This window comes from Heloderma suspectum, chromosome 2 (assembly GCF_057233095.1).
Source record: "Heloderma suspectum isolate Gila_16-S chromosome 2, 16-S_ref, whole genome shotgun sequence".
NCBI lineage: Eukaryota > Metazoa > Chordata > Lepidosauria > Squamata > Helodermatidae > Heloderma > Heloderma suspectum.
In genome coordinates, this window is record NC_139459.1 from 203,381,565 (window position 1) to 203,403,307 (window position 21,743).

The 21,743-nt window shown below is 41.5% G+C and overlaps 1 protein-coding gene across 1 annotated transcript in view; it reads right to left on the reverse strand.

Moving 5' to 3' along the window:
* PITPNC1 (phosphatidylinositol transfer protein cytoplasmic 1) overlaps positions 1 to 18,536 on the reverse strand; it is a 198,374-nt gene extending 179,838 nt beyond the window's left edge. Inside the window, exon 1 of the mRNA XM_084837463.1 lies at positions 17,746 to 18,536. Within this exon, the coding sequence (XP_084693589.1) occupies positions 17,746 to 17,805 (60 nt within the window). The 5' untranslated portion in view covers positions 17,806 to 18,536. The remainder of the gene's footprint in view (positions 1 to 17,745) is intronic.
* Between the last annotated feature and the right edge of the window lie 3,207 nt (positions 18,537 to 21,743).

Here is a 21,743-nt window from a genome sequence, read left to right on the forward strand (position 1 = left end):
CCACGTGGGAGGGAGTGGATCAAAAGCTGACTTTCCAGTCCCCAGAAGCCCCCAAAATGCTTCCCCAAGGGTTAGGGACCCTGCTGAATGGGGTGGCTGTGGTGAGGGGGAAGGACACTGTAGAAAACTGGGCAGAAGCTTCTTCTATGAGTGGGACAGATAGTCCCTCTGCCTGATTTTCCACTCATTTTCCTTCCTTCTCAGCCCCCTGCGCCACAGCCCATCCCATTAACAGAGTTCCCTGACCCTTTGAGGAACATTTTGGGGAGATTTTGGGGGAGGGGGGGAATAGGGAAAGTCAGCTTCTACCACCAACTTCGCAGGTGGATCGCTCAACTAATCCAGACCAGTGGATTTAGTTTCTTCTACACTGAAGATGCAATAACAGAGCCTTAAGTCAGTCTTAAGAACAGATACAGACATTCAAAACAGAATGCTCATTAGAGCCACATAACTCTGCTTTGCAAAAATACCTGAAATTTTATCTACAGTCAGGGCCAGAAATATTGGAACAAGGATAACTGTTTTGGCAGTTGGCTTCTGTACACCACCACATTGAAGTTGAAAGGAAACACACCCAGATGGGAGCGAAGTCAGGACTTTCAGCTGTAATTCAAGGGGTTTGGCAAAAGTGGGGCACTAACTATTCAAGAAGTACAGCCAGTGGCATTCACACACACCCATCGTTGGTGGCTCATAAGTAATGGAACAAACCAACATCATTTCAAACCTAAGGATCGCCTTTAATACCTGGATGAAAATCCTTTGCAGTCAATGACTGCCTGAAGTCTGGAACCCATGGACATGACCAAATGCTGAGTTTCCTCCCTCGAGATGTTTTGCCTGGCCCTTACTGCAGCTGCCTTCAGCTGCTGCTTGTTTATGGGTCTTTCTGCCTTCAGCCTTGTCTTCAGTAAGTGAAAAGCATGCTCTATTGGGCTGAGATCAGGTGAGTGACTTGGCCATTGAAGAACATACCACTTCTTTGCCTTGAGAAACTCTTGGGTAGTTTTTGCTGTATGTTTTGGATCATTATCCATCTGTAATATGAAGAGGCATTCTATCAGTTTGGCAGCATTCGGCTGAATCTGAGCAGAAAGTATAGCCCTATACACTTCAGAATTCATCCTGCTGCTTTTATCAGCAGTCAGGTCATCAATAAACACCAGTGACCCAGTTCCATTGGCAGCCATACATGCCCATGCCATAACACTGCCTCCGCCATGTTTGACAGATGATGTGGTATGCTTTGAATCATGAGCTGTTCCTTTCCTTCTCCATACTTTTCTCTTCCCATCATTCTGGTACAAGTTAATCTTGGTCTCATCAGTCCAAAGAATCTTATTCCAGAACTGGGCAGGCTTTTTTAGGTATTTGCTGGCAAAGGCTAATCTGGCCTGTCTGTTGTTGAGCGTTACCAGTGGTTTGCACCTTGTTATGAAGCCTCTGCATTTACAGTCATAAAGCCATCTCTTGACTGTAGATGTTGACAATGACATGCCTACCTCAAGAGCGTTCTTGACCTGGCTAGATGTTGTGAAAGGGTTCCTCTTCTCCATGAGCAGAATTCTGCGGTCATCCACTATAGTTGTCTTCCATGATCTTCCAGGCCTTTTGTTGTTGCTGAGCTTGCCAGATAATTCCTTCTTTTTCAGGATGTTCCAAACTGTTGTGTTGTCCACTCCAATGTTTTTGCTATCTCTCTGATGGGTTTATTTTGTTTTCTCAGCCTAATGATGGCCTCCTTCACTCGCATGGACACCTCTTTGGACCTCATGTGGGGAGTTCCAGTGAACAGCTACCAAATGCAAATGTAACACTCAGAACCACCTCCAGGCCTTTTATCTGCTTGATTGGTCATGACGTACCCAGGAAACAGGCCACACCTGGCCATGCAGCTGCTTCTCAGCCATTCGTTCCATTACTTATGAGCCCCCAACGATGGGGGTGTGTGTATGCCACTGGCTGTACTTCTTGAATGGTTAGTGCCCCACTTTTGTCAAACCCCTTGAATTACAGCTGGAAGTCCTGACTTCGCTCCCATCTGGGTGTGTTTCCTTTCAACTTCAATGTGGTGGTATACAGAGGCCAACTGACAAAATAGTTATCCTTGTTCCAATATTTCTGGCCCTGACTGTAGTTCTCAAGCGGGACATGGATTTATACTGTTGGTAATTGTACTTTTAATATTTTGGCTGCGAAGTAAAGTTTACTGCTGTGTCTCCTATAATCTCAATATGAAAAAAGATAGATATGTCTCCATAGATTTAGATTGTATGGTTATTTTAAATTATTGGATCCAGAACTACTTACCTGCTTCAGTTAACAGTGACAGCTAAAGGCATGTTTTGTCATCAAAGGGTCAAAGTACAGATTACTTTAAATGTGTGTTTGAATCCAATGCTTGGGATTCTCCCACCCCCCTGACCCGCCAAAAATCAGCTGTAGGAGTCAACAATCTCAACCTGTAGTCCGGACCCCCCAGTGGTAAGCATAGAATCTTCTAATTACAAATCTGTTGAGTGTTTGTTCCAGAGTACTACACAGCACCACCAGGAAGTTCAGTTCAGATTATCACATCTGTTCTAGAGATCTGCCCAGTCCCCAGTCCCACTTCTGCACATGACTTGAGTGAAACGGGCATAAAGAGATCTAAAGAAGAAATAAGCCAGGTGTTCTCCTTCCACATTAAAGCACAGCAACGTTCCAGCTTCCAAACTATTATTCTAACTACCTTTCAATAAACAAAACAGCTATGCTTTATTTCTGTATCTTTGTATGAGCATGTATAGTAGTAGCCTTTCATTCTTGGACTGTTATATAGCTACTAGCTTGTAAACTTCAAGGTCACTTTGAGGTCATGCACTCATGAAGGCCTTGTGATGTAAGCAGATATGAGCGCTCAAGAGAGATCAGATCTCTTTGTTCAAGCAAGTATTCTTGCATTCTTGGAGGTGGAGAAAGTAAATACACTCAAAACAGGGGCAAAAAAACTACAGAACAATTAGCTTTCAGTTCATATTTTTACCACTACAGCAAGTTAGTTGGCTGGAAGTTGGAACCCTAACATGAAGTAAAGATTTAAATCTCATGAGCTGCACAGAACTTTATTGCTAATTTTCTCATCTGTATTAAGAAAATCAGGAGCAATCCTCAGAAATGCATTTTTCCTCCTTCCATCACACTCCCCAAACCAATGTACTTCCACCTGAAGGGAAATGCCAGCAACATGCTTATCCAGTTTACCAGGGTTCCTGTGCTGTCAGGATCTGTTTAAAGTGGGATTTAGATCTTCAGGTAATGTGTTAAGGAAGAGTAACTCAGGAAACTTCTATGAAAAATCTGTTTATTTGTGCAAGCATAGAAGAATCAGTGTTGGAAAGACCCAAATTAGGTACCACTATCTAGAAGTCAGTGACTTGAGTGGTGACCAGTTCATCCAGTAAGAATACAACATAGTATTCTTCAACTTCAATACCCTGGGCACAGCTTGTTTCTAGATAATATGGGAGACACACTTCACTCACCTGATCAAAAAGACTGAAATAATTTCTTGATCAGCTCCCAGAAGAATGGACAGGCATCCTCCTTGTAATTGTGGGATATACAAGTTAATACTACCTCCAACTGTCCCAACTTTCTCTTTGCCCACTCATCAAGAGCTCAAGGATCCATCCATCCTTTTGTCAAGGAGCTCTCAAGGGTGGAAGATTCAACACCACCAATTTCAAGTCATTTTCAACTCGACAACATATAATGAATTTGCTAGGAATTTTCAAATTGAATTAAGGGATGAGGCAGTCTGGATTTGACGGCCTATTGATGAGGTTGTGTTAGTTGTACCGGTTCTTGTAGGTTATGCCATTCTAGTGGCTTTATTTACCCTGGCCAGTTGCCATGCTTAATATAATTCTAGGTGTGCTATTGGCAAGAAACCAGATATTAGTTATTTTCCTCCCTGAGTCCCAAATCATCCTGGGCTGCTCTTTCTTTAAAATGCAAAACAATACATCCGAAGGTGTATGACCTAATGTGTTTGATCCAATTTGTATCCATTGGCAATGAATAGTGGGATTATACCATGCCATCAAATATTTTAATTAATCAGGCATGTAATAATGCTCCATGTAGTCTTTGCAAAACATTTTTCTCATATTTTTTACAAGCTCAAATAGAGTAATTAAGTATATGCTACCATTTGCACAAGTGCACAACTGTGTAGGGAGAGTTATAATAAGCAGTACCTGAAACAACAATAAGAACATTATGGAAAAGTAATTTCTCATTAAATATGAGGAAATAAGACAACATTTTCTCTGTCCAAACTAACACAAAAAGGGAATAACTAATATTATTTAAAGAACCAAGGTCAGGAGATAAATAAGTACATTTTTCAAAGGCGTGATTAGCCAAGAGAACGGTAGACTTCAGACCCTTTTGAACGTCTTTTGAGGGATTAACAGTTATTACTTCTTTAATACTTGTGATCAATGGTTTAGATGTTTTAGAGATTCATAGAATGGGAGGTGGCTTTAAGTAGACATTTAGGGGTTATTGAATAAAATTGTTTTTTGATATTTATTTATATTTACATTGTATCCGCAGATTAGATTTAGACTATATTTGTTTGCTGATCTTGTAGATATATATAACAAAAATAAATTATTTAAAAATTCAATGTAACAAGAGCAAAAACAGTTATTACTTTTGATTTACTATATCTTCATGGTTTTGTTTTGTATGTTCTTTGTAATTTTATGATTTTCATGTTATAATATCACTGTGTTTTGTAAGCTGCCTTGAGTTTGCCTGGTGAAAAAATGCGGTGTATATATTTCAAAAAATAAGTGAACTGGCATACTCAGAGACAGCTAAATCAGAAATCACTTCAGGAAGAGGAGAACCAGGATTAGTTTATGTACAGTACTATATTAGCAAACTGATATGTTTGGGGATGCATTACTGATTCTGTAATTATTTCTAGAGCTTTTGCAAGGAGCTCTACCACTATAACAAAAAGTAAGAACCCTTGACAAGATCCACTATGCAAGTGAAGCACTGGAGAGTTTTGGATATTAACAAAAGTAGAATCTGAAGGGCTAACTAACTGTAATACCTAACTTTAATGGACTTAGGGAGCACTCCTGTGGCTGCTAATCAGTGGCTAGACGGCCATAGGATATCCAGTTTTCTGGGAACCGACCTTGGAGCCGGCACTCCTTTCCCCCCATTCCACGCTGCCTTGCAGGCAGTGCGGAACAGCCCTTTGCTCCACACACGCAAGAGGAACACGGAGTGGTGAAAACGGGGCATTCTGGGGCGGGGCAGGTGGAAACACCAGTGTCGTACCGGCAGTCTCCTCCCCCGCTCCGCCCTCCCATGGCTAGACAGCTGATATTGGCTATCTAGCTGAAAATGCAGGGTAGGAGTAGCGTGGAGGGAACAATTCCCTCCGTGCTTCTCCTGCCCTGCATTGGCCGGGCGGTCGCCTCCGAGTTCGGAGACAGCCACCTATCTGCATAGGATTGCACCCCTAAACGCCATTTTTAGGGATGGGATGGAAATGAAGGTGGTGGTCAAGAGGGGAAGCATATGCAGTTATTTAGTTGTATGTACTTCAGCATTCACAATATCATGATAGGATACTGGGACTTGGGGCCTGTTCCAAAGGCTTCCAGGAAAAGATACGTTTTGAGGAGGGGCTTGAAGGAAGTAAGGGAGATGGTTGCACAGAGGCATTCTGGGAGGCAATGTCAAGCATTAAGGGGCATCACGGAAGAAAGGATGGAGTCATTTAAGGAGCAAGAGTCCTTCCAATGGCTGAGGTTGGTGAACCTCGATAAAGGTCACAGGGGGTGGGATGTATCAGGATATGAGTGGAGAGGTAAGGAGGGACAAGACAATGGAGGGTTTCAAAGCAAGGATGAGATGCTTGTGCAGGATTCAGTAGTGGACAGGAAGACAGTGTAGAGATTTAAGGAGGAACATCAGAAGGCCAGAGTGACAAGAGGTGAGTAATTTTGACAGCATAGTAGATGTGAGTGGATGGAAGTGAGGCAATGGAAGACCAGAGAGAAGACTGCAATAGTCAAGGTGAGAGATGACTAGGACATGGACCAAAATTTTCACTGAGGAGACAGATAAGAAGGACCATTTTTAAAAATAAAAAGGAAGAGTGACATGATTTGGTGATCAACTGAATATGGGGAGCAGGCAAAGGAGAGAGAAGAGTCAAATAGAAAAGACTTTGGGTCTAAACAACAGGGTGGATGGTAACAGTGCCACTGGCTAAGCACAGTGAAGAAGGCAAGGAGAGTTTGGGGGGAAGATGAGAAGTCCCATCTTACACATGCTGGGTTTGACACAATGAGGAAGCAACCCAGCAGAAATATCAAGAGAGGCACCTAGAAATGCAGGATTGGACAGAGAAAGTTCTGGGGCAGAGAGGCAAACAGTACTGAAATACACAGTATATGATGAAGTTACTAAGGGAAAATGTTTATATAGAGAAAAGCAGATAGCCAAGTATAGCACCCTGAGGGACCCCAGCAGAATGAGGGAAAGCACTGGAAGAACTTCACCGTATGGAAACACTGAAAGGCTGATTAGACAGGTATTGGAGCAGGGGAGCTGAGTACAGAATCACAGAGTACTAGGATGTAAGGGACCCTAGTGGGACAGTAATTGGTTGTGTTAAAAGCAACAGGAAGGTCATGGAGGAGGAGGACTGAGTTGAAATCTTTGGAACTGGCAGTGAGGAGGACATCAGTAATTTTCATAGGGTAGTTTTCAGTGGAGTGCAGCAGGGGGTCTGTTTGGTGGGGTCAAAAGTTTGGAGGGGGTCAAAAGCAGAGTTGAAGGAGAGAACTTCAAGACAGCACAGCAACTTGCTCCAGGAGTTTGGAGGTAAAGAGGAGATGGGAAACTGGGCAGTAGCAGGAGGCAGAGGATACGTTCAAGGATAGCTTTTTGAGAACAGAGGAAATGGTGGCAGTTTTGAATGCTGAAGAGAAAAAGCTAGAAGATAAAATAGGCTGATAATGTGATGGAGAGAAATAATGGCAGGGGAGATGAGAACCTGGAGAGGAGAGGATCACGTGGGCACATGGAAGCATTAAGAGGATAGAGTAGACAACTTAATATGTTTGATGGGGGGGGGGAGCCAAGAAAGTTTGTTTTTCTAGGCCCAAAATTAATTTTAAAACGATAGTTTGAATATAACCATTCTACATGGTCAAAGGCCCTCTCTGTAGCTATACAGGACCACTTTTGGCCGCATGGATTATGTCAAGAACTCTTCCTTTAGTATCAGATAATCCCTATCAAGGTATAAATCCAGTTAGGTCAGGTGTATTTACTGATGAAGAATTGTATTACATTCCTGAGCCAGTATAGATATAACAATTTTGAGTCCTGGTTAATGAAAGAAAAAGGTCTGCATGATTATTGTAAGAAAGGATCCTTATCGGACTTCACTATAATATACATTTCAGCCCAGAGTTTCCCCCCCTCAAAACTGGATTTTAAATGGTCACTAGATGTGAGATTAACATATCTCAGTTTTGTTTAAAGAAAATGTTGTGGTGATGCTGTCAGCTCCAAGAGTTGTATTATTCCTGAGCCCTTTAATTATATCGTCCATTTCTTCCTCCATGATCTGCTTACCTACTAAGCCTTTGACCCATTACAGATGACCAATTCACCAAGTGGTAAGGTTTTGCACCACAGATTTCCTTGGTCCTTTGTTTCGATTAAAGCACAGTTACCTGTTTTGTTTCCTACCACTGATTCTAATGTATGGTAAAGGTTGGAGGGTTTATGAAGTTGTAAGATTTCCCCATATTAGTCACTTAATACATTGATTACGTCTATTAGTAATCCATGAAAGGTGACATCAATTGAGGAAGGAATTTGCGAAGCTACAGTGCCTCACACCTGGAATCTTTTAAGGAGCAGTCTGACTGGAGTATATTTTTATGCAATTGGTCTTGATTTCCAAAATGAACATTGTATTAGGATTTTTATCTTAATTTTTTTTAAATGTGCAATCACAATGTAAAAAATAAACACAAAACAAACATGGATTATCTAAAATAATAGACGATAGATGGGCTCAAAGGCATAACAGCAAAGGAACAGAGAACTTCCAAGGCACAAAAGTGATGCAATATTCTTTTTCAAAAGCCTAAAATGTCCCCTAAGAGAAAGAGAAACATTCTAAAGAGAGGGGGATATGTTTACTAACTTCTTTGAAACAAACCATTATCAGTATGAACAAACCGATAACCACCTACTTCCCTAAACAAAGAACAAGGTAGTAGCCACAAAATACTGTAGCAATGCATGTAGGGATAGATCCTCACTCCACAGCAATAGAACTAGTCAGTAGCCAGGGATGGAGTAACCACAGATTACAAAGCTAGCCACAGTCATCTGTCTTGTGGCACTCAATCACACATGTAAGAAGTGGAACAAAACTTCCACACATCAACCACCCGTATTCATCTGACAAGGAAAGAAGGGACCATTGGGAGTATCCAGTGCTGCCATGGTGCGAGTGGAAACGAATGATACTGCAACAGGGAGCAAGCACTTGCTAGCACAGCTGGAAACTAGCCCCAATTAGCACTTCTGGAATGGGCCAAGTCAGCGGAGCTCACTGCAGGGAGGCCCACTTACTTGTCCCATTCAGGAAGTGCTAACTGGGGCTAGTTTCCAGCTGTGCCAGCTCCCTGTTGCACTAGTGTTTGTTTTTGCTAGTACAATGTATTTGGTACTGGTGGATATTGCTCAGGGTCTCTAAGGTTGCAATCACATTTACACTTAACTGGGAATAAACCCCACCGAACAATGGGATTTACTTCTGAGTAAATATGCATTGGATTGTGCTGCTTATATGCTTAAATAATATGCCAGAGGGGTCATAGGAAATGTGTGTTTGTATGTTTGTTGGAATGGCACTTATAGAAACTGTAAAATTTAAGGCTTCTTTACTTGCAAAATCCTATTAGAGATCAAATGCAAAACAGCATTGCTTGATATAAAGAAGATCTTTGGGGACTTCAGAGGTTTCCAAAATTCTAACTGTTTCCAGAGTTTGGTAATTTTTCTATAAACTCTGAGATCTTGTATGTTTGTGCTTTTGCACTAGTTTATTAATGACTCATAGCAAATCACTTCAAGGTTTCCTGTTCTTTTTTCATTTTAGATGCCTAAGCAAGAAACTAAATTCTAACCACTGATTTGAATGCATCCCAAAGGATCTATCACAACATGCTTGGTGTGGAATTTTCTTTGAAAGAAAGATATATATTTTCATTAATATGTAACACTAATGAAGTATTTTGACACAGAATTTTCTTTAATTTCCATTAAAATATTGCTGGTTTCTATTCCTGGGTTCTGAGGCATTACAGCTAATAAGATCCGTGTATTATCTGACTAGGTAATAGGTAAGATAGAGATATCAGGTTAAATGAAATGTCAGTCCTACTTAGAATATATACATTGAAACTTAAGTCCCATTCATTTCAATGGGTCTACTTTGAGTAGGCCTGACATTGGATTCAAGCCATGGAGGGCGCAATCCTATTGGGATAGGCGGCCACATCTGAACTCGGAGGCGACCACCTATCCAATGCAGGGCAGGAGGAGCGCGGAGGGGAACATCCCCTCCGCGCTTCAGCCACCCTGCATTTGTGGCTAGACATCTGATTTCAGCTGTCTAGCCATAGGAAGGTGGAGTGGTGGAAGCAGCTGCCGGATGACACATAGGATGTGTCGTACCGGAATCTCTGCCTTCCCCGCCCCGTTTTTGCCGCTCCACACTCCTCTTCTGAGTGCGGAGCATGGGGCCGTTCCAAGCTGCCTGCGAGGCAGCGGCGGGGAGGTCGGTTCCTGGAAACCAATGTATCCTATGGCCGTCTAGGCGCTAACTAGCGGGCACAGGATTGCTCCCTTAGTCGCAATGTTAATGAATTTGAGATCCAAAGTAAGTCAGTATGATGCTAAGACTCTTGGGTAATAGAATGGAGAGTATATTCACAAACATTTCTGTTGAGTAATCCCTTAGAGACTAGTAAACTCAGTTGAGACATAGTCTGGCATTGCTACAATGTATTTCCTAATTAACAGTTACAAGAGGTCCTATTAACAGAGTTGTGAAGCATTATGTTATACTCCTTTGGTAAGCTTAATTCATCTTCACAAAAAATGATCAGAGGGAAGCTGTTCAAGTTAGGTTAGCTGTTCAAAATTCAGGTTAGGAGCATGTACCTAGAATAAACATTTGGTTAAAATATATGCCCATTAAGATCCAGCAAAATGTTGTACTCTTGAAAATTGCAGTTAGCTGCTAAAATAATTATCATTATCATATTCTTTCATTTTCCCCCTGCTAAAAATTGTTCCCAGAATCAAGGTGAATTTAATAATTTTGGGCTGGGTCAGATTTATGAATTTACTGGAGAAAGAGCTATTTCTTGATCAAAACCTGAATTATCTGCTTAGATTTAACTGGAGAAGGAAGTGCTTATTTTAGCTATACTTTAAGTAAAAATGTAAAAACCACAGTTGCAACATCCTAACGAAAATATAGAATGCTGTCCATAACACTGATTATACCAGATATACAACATGAATATAGACCAACATATATAACATGTAAGCCATACAAATATTTCTAGCTCGACAACAGACCAGAGACGTACCAAGCCTTTTGGAAAACCCACTCACATCACCTCCCTGAATTAAAAAGAGGGGTGCTGCTTTCCTAAATAGCTTGCAGGGCCATATCCCTTCCCAAACCTGGGTGGAAACAGGTCTTGCAAACAAACTAGTGGATGAATCACATGCAAGCATAGAGTCCAGTTCTTAGAGCAGGTCCAGATGGGGAAGGGGGTTGACCCAAGCAGCCTTGACTAGACAGGAAGGGAAAAGTTAAGTAATAGCTCAGAATGAGTGAAGTGAATGGGAAGATAGGGCTTCATGTAATTCCTATCCTTCTCCTCGCCCCCTGGGAATCTTGCTATAGATACTACCAAGTACAGTAAAACACCATCAATAAGAGATTACGCTGAGATACTTCCAACAAACAAGTAACTAATAAGGCTAAACAATTTCAGTCAATAAAAAGGCATTGCATGCAGTAATATTTTCACAGCCATAATACAGTGAAGAGACCTAAGACACACACATACTGGAGCAGTTTCTATAGTGTCACTCAGTCCAGAATGGAGATGCTCACCTAGAAGAAGATCTGTACGGCACTGCTGGGAAAGGTGTGCTGCTGAAATAAATCCTACCTTCTACATTGTCCTTCTCACAGTAGACCAGGTAGGTGCCAGCCTTCTCTTTTCATTCTGGAGAAAGCCTGCAAGTTGGCAGTATCTATCCAAAAGATCTTTGAGAAGCTATACTCCTTTAAAAGTAAAACCTTGCTACGACTTATGCTTTTGAATAACAAATATGCAAATGTGGAAGCCCCTGCTGTGTTTCAATCCTGCTTCTCAAAACCTTTCAGTAATTGGGCTTGAAGAGGATCTTCAGTGCAAAGTTTTGACTGGCCAGTCTGAAAAAGTACAATCTCAGATTCCTGATCCTCAAGTACGAAGGACTCTGTTTTTCAAAATAGAGTCTCTGGTCTTGGGACAAAGGAATGTGGCAGTAAGAGCCTGTACCTTGTTACTTAGAAGGTAAAAGACAAACTGTGCACATTCTATCTGCAGTTAGAGCTGGCCGCTCTGGCATGCAAAATACCAGATTGGCATGCAAATACCAGCCATCCCTGTAGAAATCATTTATGGTCTTGAATCCTCCACACCTAGTACCGCAGCTTATTCCTGTGAAAACAGATCTCAACAGTTTTGTACCAGTGCTCATACATCCTCTTTTCAGATGCTCTCCATTAGATGGTAGCAACCTTTATCTTGGCCATTTTCTCAGCTTCACCAACCTGGTGTGAGACTTCGACTGTCCTTGGATGCAATTTCCTGCTGAAACGCTTTAATATGTTGCAGAATTTCTCCAAGTTTATCAGCTCACATCCCCCCTCCACCTCTAAATCAGAGTTTTTTCATGGGAACAGGACCTGCCATATTGTTGTCTAGCCTGGAATAAGCCTACTCTGCACAGCTTTAAGAAATCTTTAAGCAAATTAGGGCATGATCCTATGCTAATTTAGATAGAAAAAAGTCCTACAACTCTCAGCATGCTCCAGCCAGCCATGCTGGGAGTTGTAGGACTTGTTTCTGTCTAAACCTGCATAGGATTGAGCCCTTAGGCTTAAAAGCCAACATATTGGATCCTTCAGTGCCAGATCCTGGCATCTGGAGGATGGGTGGTTGGTGACAGTAGCTAATTAAGTACAATTCCATGAGTGGATTTGAGGAGCTCATACCCCCACACAGTCTTCTTGGCAGTGATACCAATGCTCCCTGTTAAACCTATTCTGTATTTAACATTATTCCTTATTTAGGATTCTAGTCGCACACTTTGAGTAGGGAATGGTATAGAGACACAGTGCCCAGAATTTGGAACTTATTGCCCTGAGAAGCCAAGATGGTCCCTTCTCTTGCAATGATCCATCTGCTGGTAATGATTCTATTTGCTGGGCTTTCAGCTTGGCTAATGGAATGTTTTGCTCACTATTGTTATAGTGTTTATCTTTTGCTGAACTGTTTGATGGTATTTCTTAATTTTGGATGGGTTTTTTGGTATTGTTTTGTTTATACTGAACTGTTTTATCAATACTATTAGCTGCCTTGAAGGTTATTTTAAATGGGAAGTGATGGATAGAAATGTTTAACAATCATGAAATTAAGAAAACGTTATACTTGAAGATAGGGGAAATAAGCAACATGTATTTTCCTACATTTTATGCACTTCTGCAAATAGCAGGAACCAAGACTTAGGGCAAGTATATGGTTGGATGTTTCAGTAAATTCCATAACAATCAATACTAAATTATGCCATAAGGCACATTTATACTGTAAACAAACATTAACACTTCTTTTCTACAGTTAGAGAGGCATAATACCCATTATACTTGCATTTTTTGTACAAGGAATCAACCTCACGCTGGAGAGACTTCAGCATTAAACAGGCTACCATGTCAACATCCAGGCATCTATGAGTGGCAGAATAGCCCCAGAACACATTTTTGGTAAGACACTATAAACAGACCAAATAAACTTTTTTCCTGATTTATAAGAAACTAATTTAACAGTATTAGACTTCATGCACTAGAATTGGGGGGGGGGGAGGGATGTTAAATGAAAATTTTACCACAAAACCACTATGGTAGCCTGAAGCTGGGATTCTGACATTTTACCCCAATATGACTCAAGTCACATGAGACTTTAAAAAAATGTATGAGCTGCTCAAGGAAAAAGTCCCTTTTGATGATAAATGTTTAAAGGTCATATGCGCATAAAGATATTTTAAACTAAAGGAAAGCAACAGAACAGCAATGAATCCAAGGAAAGCAACAGTTAGTTGCTAACATCATAATCACACAATGTACTTGTACATTAACCCTTGCTTTCTGTACAAAATGACAACATTTAAAAAGATTGCAGAACATTACCAAGATTAGGTGACAGTCCCAGAAGGGGAAAATATTTCAGAGCCCTCAAGAAGCAAGCATCAGGGTAAACGGATAAATCACAGTTCCAGCTTTCTATCATATATTTACTGAACAAACCAACAAGCGTATTAATTGGTTGCTATCTCAAAATTGTTTGCAACTGAGTAGTCTCTGTATTACCAAAGGCATAATCCAGAATTTCTCATCATCCAGCCCCCAGGTCTTTTGTACTACAGAGATAATATTTGCTTAGATAAGCAATTGACTCTTGCTATATATGCATGGAAGGGCACTACATACACTCATGTACTTGAGCAGAATCTTAAGCATATTTAGTCAGAAGTAAGCCTATTGAGTTCAGTGGGGGTTATCCCATAGTAAGTGTGTGTAACATTGCAGCCTGAGTAACCCATGAACCTTGCAGAAGCATGGGCTGATAATTACTGTGCAGAATAATGTTTCTCCAGAAAGAAAATGTCCATGCTTTTTTGTTGACATAGTCTAACTACTCATAATTTGCCCAATAATAGATGCAATCCCTTTGGATTACATTTATAAAGATTGACCTGAAAGCCATGAAGTGCTGCCCTTGGTTCATTCTTTTACACAGAAAAGTAGACTTTGTCTCAATGCACTGGTTCAGATGTAGCACCAAACCATGTCTTGGTGTTATAGGCACAAGCCTAGATTGAGCCTTGGATGTGTGCACTCCCCTCCCCACCCCTCAGACGCAGTGCTTCCATGCCTCCGTTCTTGGTTTGAGACAAACCAGCTTGTCACTTTGTCCCAACTGGAAAACTAATTTGTGCTTGCCAAGTTCCCAGTCCTGTTTCGTAGGGAAAGCACAAACCATAGTTTGCCAGTTCAGACAAAATGGCAAACGGTGGCTTGCCTCAAATCAGGAAAGGAGGCAAGAAGCGCCATGTTCAAGGAATGCAAGGAAAGGTGAGGTGGGAATGGCCATACCCAAGAGGCCAGCCAGACTTGTGCACAGACTTGGTTTCATGGTACAGCCAAACTACCCCAGTGTGTTTGATAGAGGGTCAAGGATTCCATTTTAAGTTATAATGTAGGCATAAATGTTTTTGTTTGTTTTTATTTATAATACTTATATATCACTTCATATAATAAAATCTGTAATTGGTATACACTAAAATACATAATACAATATAAAAATAAGAAATAATTTTAAAAGTTCATTGTATTACATTCAGAAATCATTTTAAGCATCTGATGAAGTGAATAGTGCCCACAAAAATGTAAGCAAGAATAAACTTGTTAGTATTTAAGGTGCCATGAGACACTTTGCTGCTTTTGCTGCCAATGAACACTGCTACCTCTCTGGAAATTTTAAGCTAGGTTATTTTTGAGAAATAATATAACAAACTTCAAAGAAACAGATTTAAACTAACTATATCTATGTATAAAATCACTGATCTTTCCCCACACTGGGAGGCATCCTCTTTGGATGTGAAAGTATTAGTATTTTCCAATGCTTTGCAATTCATGTATAAGTAAGTGGTAACATTAAATTAAATACTCCAGGAGGAGTTTTCTAAAGATAACATGCAGGCAAATAGTATGCACATTTACTTGGAAGTAAATCCCACTGAGTTCAATGGGACAACGGTTAAGTGACGACAGGATTGCAACCTTAAAATGAAACTCACTGAGGCCACATCCCAGTGTATTAACATTACAGAATTAGTATTATTGTTTGCTTATCTTACATTCTCTCAGTTTCTGGGGAAAACGTATCACATCTCATTCCACTAATGGACTTAAGCTCCAACTTGTACAAGAACACAGGGTTGACTTAACACTGGAAGACAACCTACCATGTGAACCTTGTAACTCAGCAAATATTCCAGCAGACAAAAGACTGTCCCTCTATTTTTAATTGTTCGTCATAGTATATGACAAGCGGAATTGGATCCTTCCACTTTTTGTCTGTGTGAAGAATTTTGAATTTCCAGAAAGGCTTTCACTCACAGATTCACTCCTATACATTACTGAAGATAGCAAACTGTTATTAATTCATTGTAATTGTTTGAGGTTGTGAGTTCGTTGCAGCTACTGTGTAAGAATGAAATATATATTTACAATCCTATTATGTACAGGATGTGTACAGTCCTATACATGTCTGGTTAGAAGTAAGCCCCACTGTGTTCAAGTAAGTGTGCATCTACATAGCAATATACTGTACCAATGTACAACTGGAAACCTCTTTGTAACAAACGGTTTTGTATTCAACACACTTTGATGGGGCCACAGCAACCCTTTTTTATTATTATTTACAACATTTGCATACCGCTTCACATCTAAACAGATTCCAGAGTGGTAAACAACATGACATAAAATGAACGAAAGATTAAAAGATACTTAATTTAGAAACGTAATCAAGTATCAGAGGTTTCCAGATTTGTGCATATAATCAGATGTTTTGATTTTTACTCCCACTGAACTATAAAGTGTATTTTAAACCAGGCTCGCAAACAGCCATTTGTCTGGTCGCCTATGGCAGGCAAATATTGCTTCCAGGTAACATTGTAGAGAAACTTTTTAAAATGGAGAGTGTGAGGCACGGGGGAGAGGTGGTCCTTTAAAGCTAACAACTTTCCACAAATGTCTGATGTGCACTACCAGATGAGCTAATGTTGTTTTGTGGACTAGTCAATTCTATGGAATTATTTGCAAAGCTCTTTTAAGCACTTCAATATTGGTTTGGCTGGCAGGAAGGGGAGGTTGAAAAGCCTGAGGAGCTGCTGAAGGCAAAATTAACACATCATCCAACTGCACATATACAACATTCAGGACATACAGTAGGAATTTGCACAACCCAGAGAGTCACAATATCTCCAGATGCACTGATCTGTGGGTAGCCAATAAGTAAATACAGACGTGAAACAGATTGCGTTGGAAGGCTTCCATCAGCATTTCTGTTCCATTATTTTGCACAAATTACGCAGAAATGTGTGAAAATGTGGCACTATCAGTAGATTTTACTCCTTCCAGTGCAGCAGGACACACATTACACACCTTTGCCGTCCAGCAGGCTTCCAAAATGTACAGCGTGCCGTGACATATTCAACCTTTTTACTGAGATACCTGCAGCACACAATCTAGTAGTGGTATTCCTAGCACCATTCCGTATATTTCTGCATCAAGAACAGAGCGAAGAGAGAGGAAGGAACAAAGCTCTGCGGGAAAATATGTCCAAAGCTCCCCCTTGTGGACTACGGTGCATTTTCGGAAAAGAGAAAAGAAACAGGATACATTTGCGCATTTCCAAAAGATAAAGCAGAAAAACTTTCATGATAGAGATTGGATCACTATTGAAACAACAACCATAACTTAAAATGTTTTCAGATCCAAGAGTTAGAGAACAGGCAGCTTCTCCACAGGCAGAGGTTCACTATGTGTGAAATATCCCAACTTTATTCCAATGAAATAACTAGTTGATTAAAACCATTGCTGACATGATACTGGAACTTGTATTCTGCACGTAAAAACATCATGATCAATATACTTAATGCTGTATGATCATCTCTTGCCTGTTTGTTTGCCACTTTCTCTCAATATATGTGCTTCAATTTAGATACGTAGTGTTGCACACACATATTTAAACATATGAACAGAATGGCCACATTGAAAATCTCACTGAAAGAGAGCAACCCCACTTACAAATACTTGTTCACATAAGGGAAATTTTTTAAAAATACACATATTATACTTGGAGCATGGAAGGCGCTTTTTTTTTTTTTTTAATAGAACCTACCTTCACCAAATGCTTTCCCCCCTATTGTTTTATTATATCGTATAAATTCTTGCTGAATTAATTTCAGCCCAAATCAGCCCTGTCAAAAGTGTATGTGCGTGTTTATGCTTGCATGTTTATGTTTGCTTTATGTGTTCTTAGAAAAGCTTAGCAGCCAATCAAGACTCTGATGACACAGTCAATTAGTATATTTACTTTCGCTTACATGCAAGTTCTTTCTATTGCAATAGAAATATGATTCCCTAACCTAGAGTAAGAAAAATACATTTTATAATAAAAATTACCATAAAATAAAAGGGTGATGTATCAACTTCCCTCTAGTCACATTCAGGAAAGAAATAGTTAATACAAAGCAGTAAGCATTATTAGACATTGGACTTACCTCTTCAACTGTCAAAGGCATACAGATCCGGTACTCCTTCATGAGCATATTCCTACACATTTAATGCAAATCGGCAATTTAGGAGAAATGTGATCACAGTGCACCCTGACTGTATCAAAATTTTTTTAAAAAAATTAAAATCACCGAAACCTTCAGCGCCCTGTGGTATATGTGCTTGACAAGGTATGTAGAATTTGCCACTGCCACCATCAAGAAAGCTGACCCAGCAAAAAGAAAAGCACAATTTCTTCTCTCTTCTAGTTTTTCTGCTTCAAACTGAGATCATGTGATTTTCACACACGGATACACACACACACACACACACACACACACCCAGAGGCTTCTCAAACATCAAATGCTGTCATTGTGAATTCAAAGGCGTCCGCTGGAAACGCTGTAGAACTGAAAAATTTCTTTGCAGTTATATCAAGACATTCTTAGAGCCATAGGGGGGAAAAAACAAGTCAAAAAATAAATGAATAGCTGAAGCAAGTCCACAGCGTTGATGTCACCAGCAGCGGCGGCGATGAGATGCTTCTGTCCAAGACAAAGGGTTGACAACGTTTCCTTCCCAGGCTGGTAAACAAGGTCCTCGCCGCCTCACCGTGCCAGAGCCGCCGTTATGCGTCCAGCATTACTGCACCGTGAGGGAGAGACAGGACGTGCCTCGGCTTTTCCTCCCACCTCCGGCCGTCCGCGGGGGCTGGGTTTCCCCCGCCTCGGCCGTGCGTACGTACGGGTCGTATCTGGCCGTGCCGAGGCGTCTCTGCAGCAGCAGCCTTAGAAAGGGTGTGACATCAGCAGCCACAGCAGGAAGGATGGCCCCATCCGGCCAATCGGGAAATGGCAGAGCAGAGGACGCGAGCGTTTTAAACAAGGCAGCATGTCTCTGCTCCGGGGCCAGAGAGCAAGCTGCAAGTGAACCGGGCCAGCTACGGTGATGACAGCAGCAGCAGCAGCAGCAGCGAAATCTGAAGAGATCAGGGCTTTTCGTTGTTCGTGGCAGAGCCATCAGGCCGTTCGGAAAGATGCGACTAGGAGCAGATGGGGGAAACTGAAATATATGAGAAATGAAGGGCGAGAGCCGCTAAGCGATGAAATGCATCCCCAGGGTTCTGGGTAACCTTCTTTAGTGGCTATATTTAGAAATCAACATAAACATTAGAAAAAAGCAAAGGAAAACCCTGCAATGGCAGCAACAGCAAGTCTTTCATGCTTGGCATTTTTTGACTTCTGTTTAAGCAACCAAATATTACTGTCCTGACTTGACCCACCCTTCCAACCAGCCAGCAGAACTCCAGCCTCATAGCCTAGTGCCCCATTCCCTGGTAATTCCACACATTGGCCCTTCGTGGAGCCTTTGGAGTAGGCTCCATGCTTCGTATTTGCTGCGCTTGTTCTAGAGTATTTAGTAACAGTGAAAGGGTTTCTCATGGCCTTTGTAATTCCTGACCTTTCAGAAAATTGGCAGTACTGCAGTCTGACTCTCTGGAAGCACTTGTGCAAAAGCAAATGAGTCACGGACAGAAGAAATTCTTTTAAAAGTATGTATGAAGCACCAGCAAAAGAACTACAGTTTTAAAGTATCAATTCTCACCAGAAAAAACTACCTTAAAAACCCTCCGTGGCTTTGCTCCCCAACCTACGTATCTCTCCACTCTAGTATCCCAATACAGCTGCTGTGGTGTGTAGCGGTTAAGAGTGTGGGACCGGGACTCAGAAGGCTCAGGTTCTACTCCCCGCTCAGCCCTGAAGCTCACTGGATGACTTTCACCTAGTCACTGACTCACAGCGTAACCTACCTCACAGGGTGTCCTGTGGATCAAAATGGAGGAGGAGGGCCATGGAAGCTGCCTTGGATTCCTTACAAGAGGAAAAAAGGCAGAACAGAGGTGTAATAGTAAATAAATAGGTTCCCTTGTCCAGTTCCACCAATCTCGACTTTTGGGAGGTCTCTTGCTTTCTGAAAGGACTCCACCCTTTCTTCCCTGATGCCCTTTATTGCTTGGAACTGCCTCTTGGAATGCCCCCATGTACCCACCTCTGTAACAGAAGACTGAGTGAAGAGAATGATGGACAGCTGAGACCAGAATGGAATCGCGGGTGGAGATAGTGGCAGTTGGGGAAAGTCAGTTAGGAGGAGGACAGGGAGTCAGAGGGGCGAGGGAAGCCGGGCGTGGAGTTACAATAGAGAGAGAATGAGAGAATTAGGGGCCATAGTAAGTTAGTTAATGGCGCAATCCTATGGTGATGCCCATAAGCCTCTGAACAGGCATCCTATGCAGAGCGGGAGGAACGGCAGAGGCAATCTTCGCCTCTGAGCTCTTCCTGCTCTGCATTTTGGCATGTCAGAGCAGGAGGGAAGGAGGCTGGGGAGGCCTCCAGATATGTCATATCCGAGTTTCCCCAGTCCCCTCCCCACCCACCGGCACACCACCTTTACAGCCAGCAGTTCTCTCCGCATGGGCTGTGAGGGGTAGGGATGGGGAGCATGGATTCCTGGATCCATGGTCAGAGTGCTGCCTCTGACTTTGGACCCAGGAATCCAAACTATCCTATGGCCTCCCAGTCTATTCCTAGGGGCCATAGGATTGCTCCTTAAGAGGAGAGTGCAAAAGCTGGTTTGAAACTAACATTAAAAAAACGAAGATCATGGCATCTGGCCCCATCACTTCCGGGCATATAGAAGGGGAAGAAATGGAAGCAGTGACAGATTTTACTTTCTTGGGCTCCAAGATCACCGCAGACGGTGACTGTAGCCATGAAATTAAAAGACGCTTGCTCCTTGGGAGAAAACCTATGGCAAACCTAGACAGCATAGTAAGAAGCAGAGACATCACCTTGCCAACAAAGGTCCATCTAATCAAAGCTATGGTTTTCCCAGTAGCAATGTATGGCTGTGAGAGCTGGACTATAAGGAAGGCTGAGCGCTGAAGAATCAATACTTTCGAACTGTGGTGCTGGAGAAGACTCTTACGAGTCCCCTGGACTGCAAAGAAGTCAAATCAGTCAATCCTAAAGGAAATCAACCCTGACTGCTCATTGGAAGGACAGATACTGAAGCTGAAGCTCAAATATTTTGGCCACCTAATGCGAAGAGAAAACTCCCTGGAAAAGACCCTGATGCTGGGAAAGACTGAAGGCAAAAGGAGAAGGGGACGGCAGAGGATGAGATGGCTAGATAGCATCACCGATGCAATGAATATGAACTTGAGCACGCTCTGGGAGAGAGCGCAGGACAGGAAGGCCTGGCGTGCTATGGTCCATGGGGTCACGAAGAGTCGGACACGACTTAACGGCTGAACAACAAGAATCAGAGGCAGCTTGTGAATCAGAAGAGGGAGAGAAGCTATTGAAAGGAGAGCTGCGGTGTGGGATTTTTCCAACCATCATCATTATTATCAGTGATCGTTTGTTCTGAACATTGACCTGTTAAATAAATATATTTTTATACTTTTAAATACCTCTTCTCTGCTCTGGGTGGATTAGGAGACTGGCATATCTCACCCCACATATTAAGGATATAAAGAGGAGAGTCCTACTGCTCTCTATAAATCAGTAGGTGGTAGCAGCTGGTATTTTGGAGAGTCTTAGGAAAAGTCCGGCCTCAGTGATCTCTAGGGGAGTGGTCTCCAAACTTTTTTTGATTGGGCACCCCTATCAGTAAATTTTTGAGCAGCACCCCAATATGTATTTTTATTTATAAAAGATATACATGTACCACTGTACTAATATATTATGTACATTATAAAACATACAGAAAAAATAGAAATAACGAAGGATGAGATAAAGATGAAATAAACCATATTTTTAAAATAATTACTTTTATTTATTAATGGTATAAACTGCTTTTTGCTCTCACTTAAAAATATTAATATTTTTTAGTGAGGGCAGTGTGATTGAAGATGCTTCATTATTTTTGAAAATCTTGGTTTAACACTTTGTGATACAGCGATTCAAAGGTGTGGTTCTAAGCTCAGTTTATTTTGATACTTGGT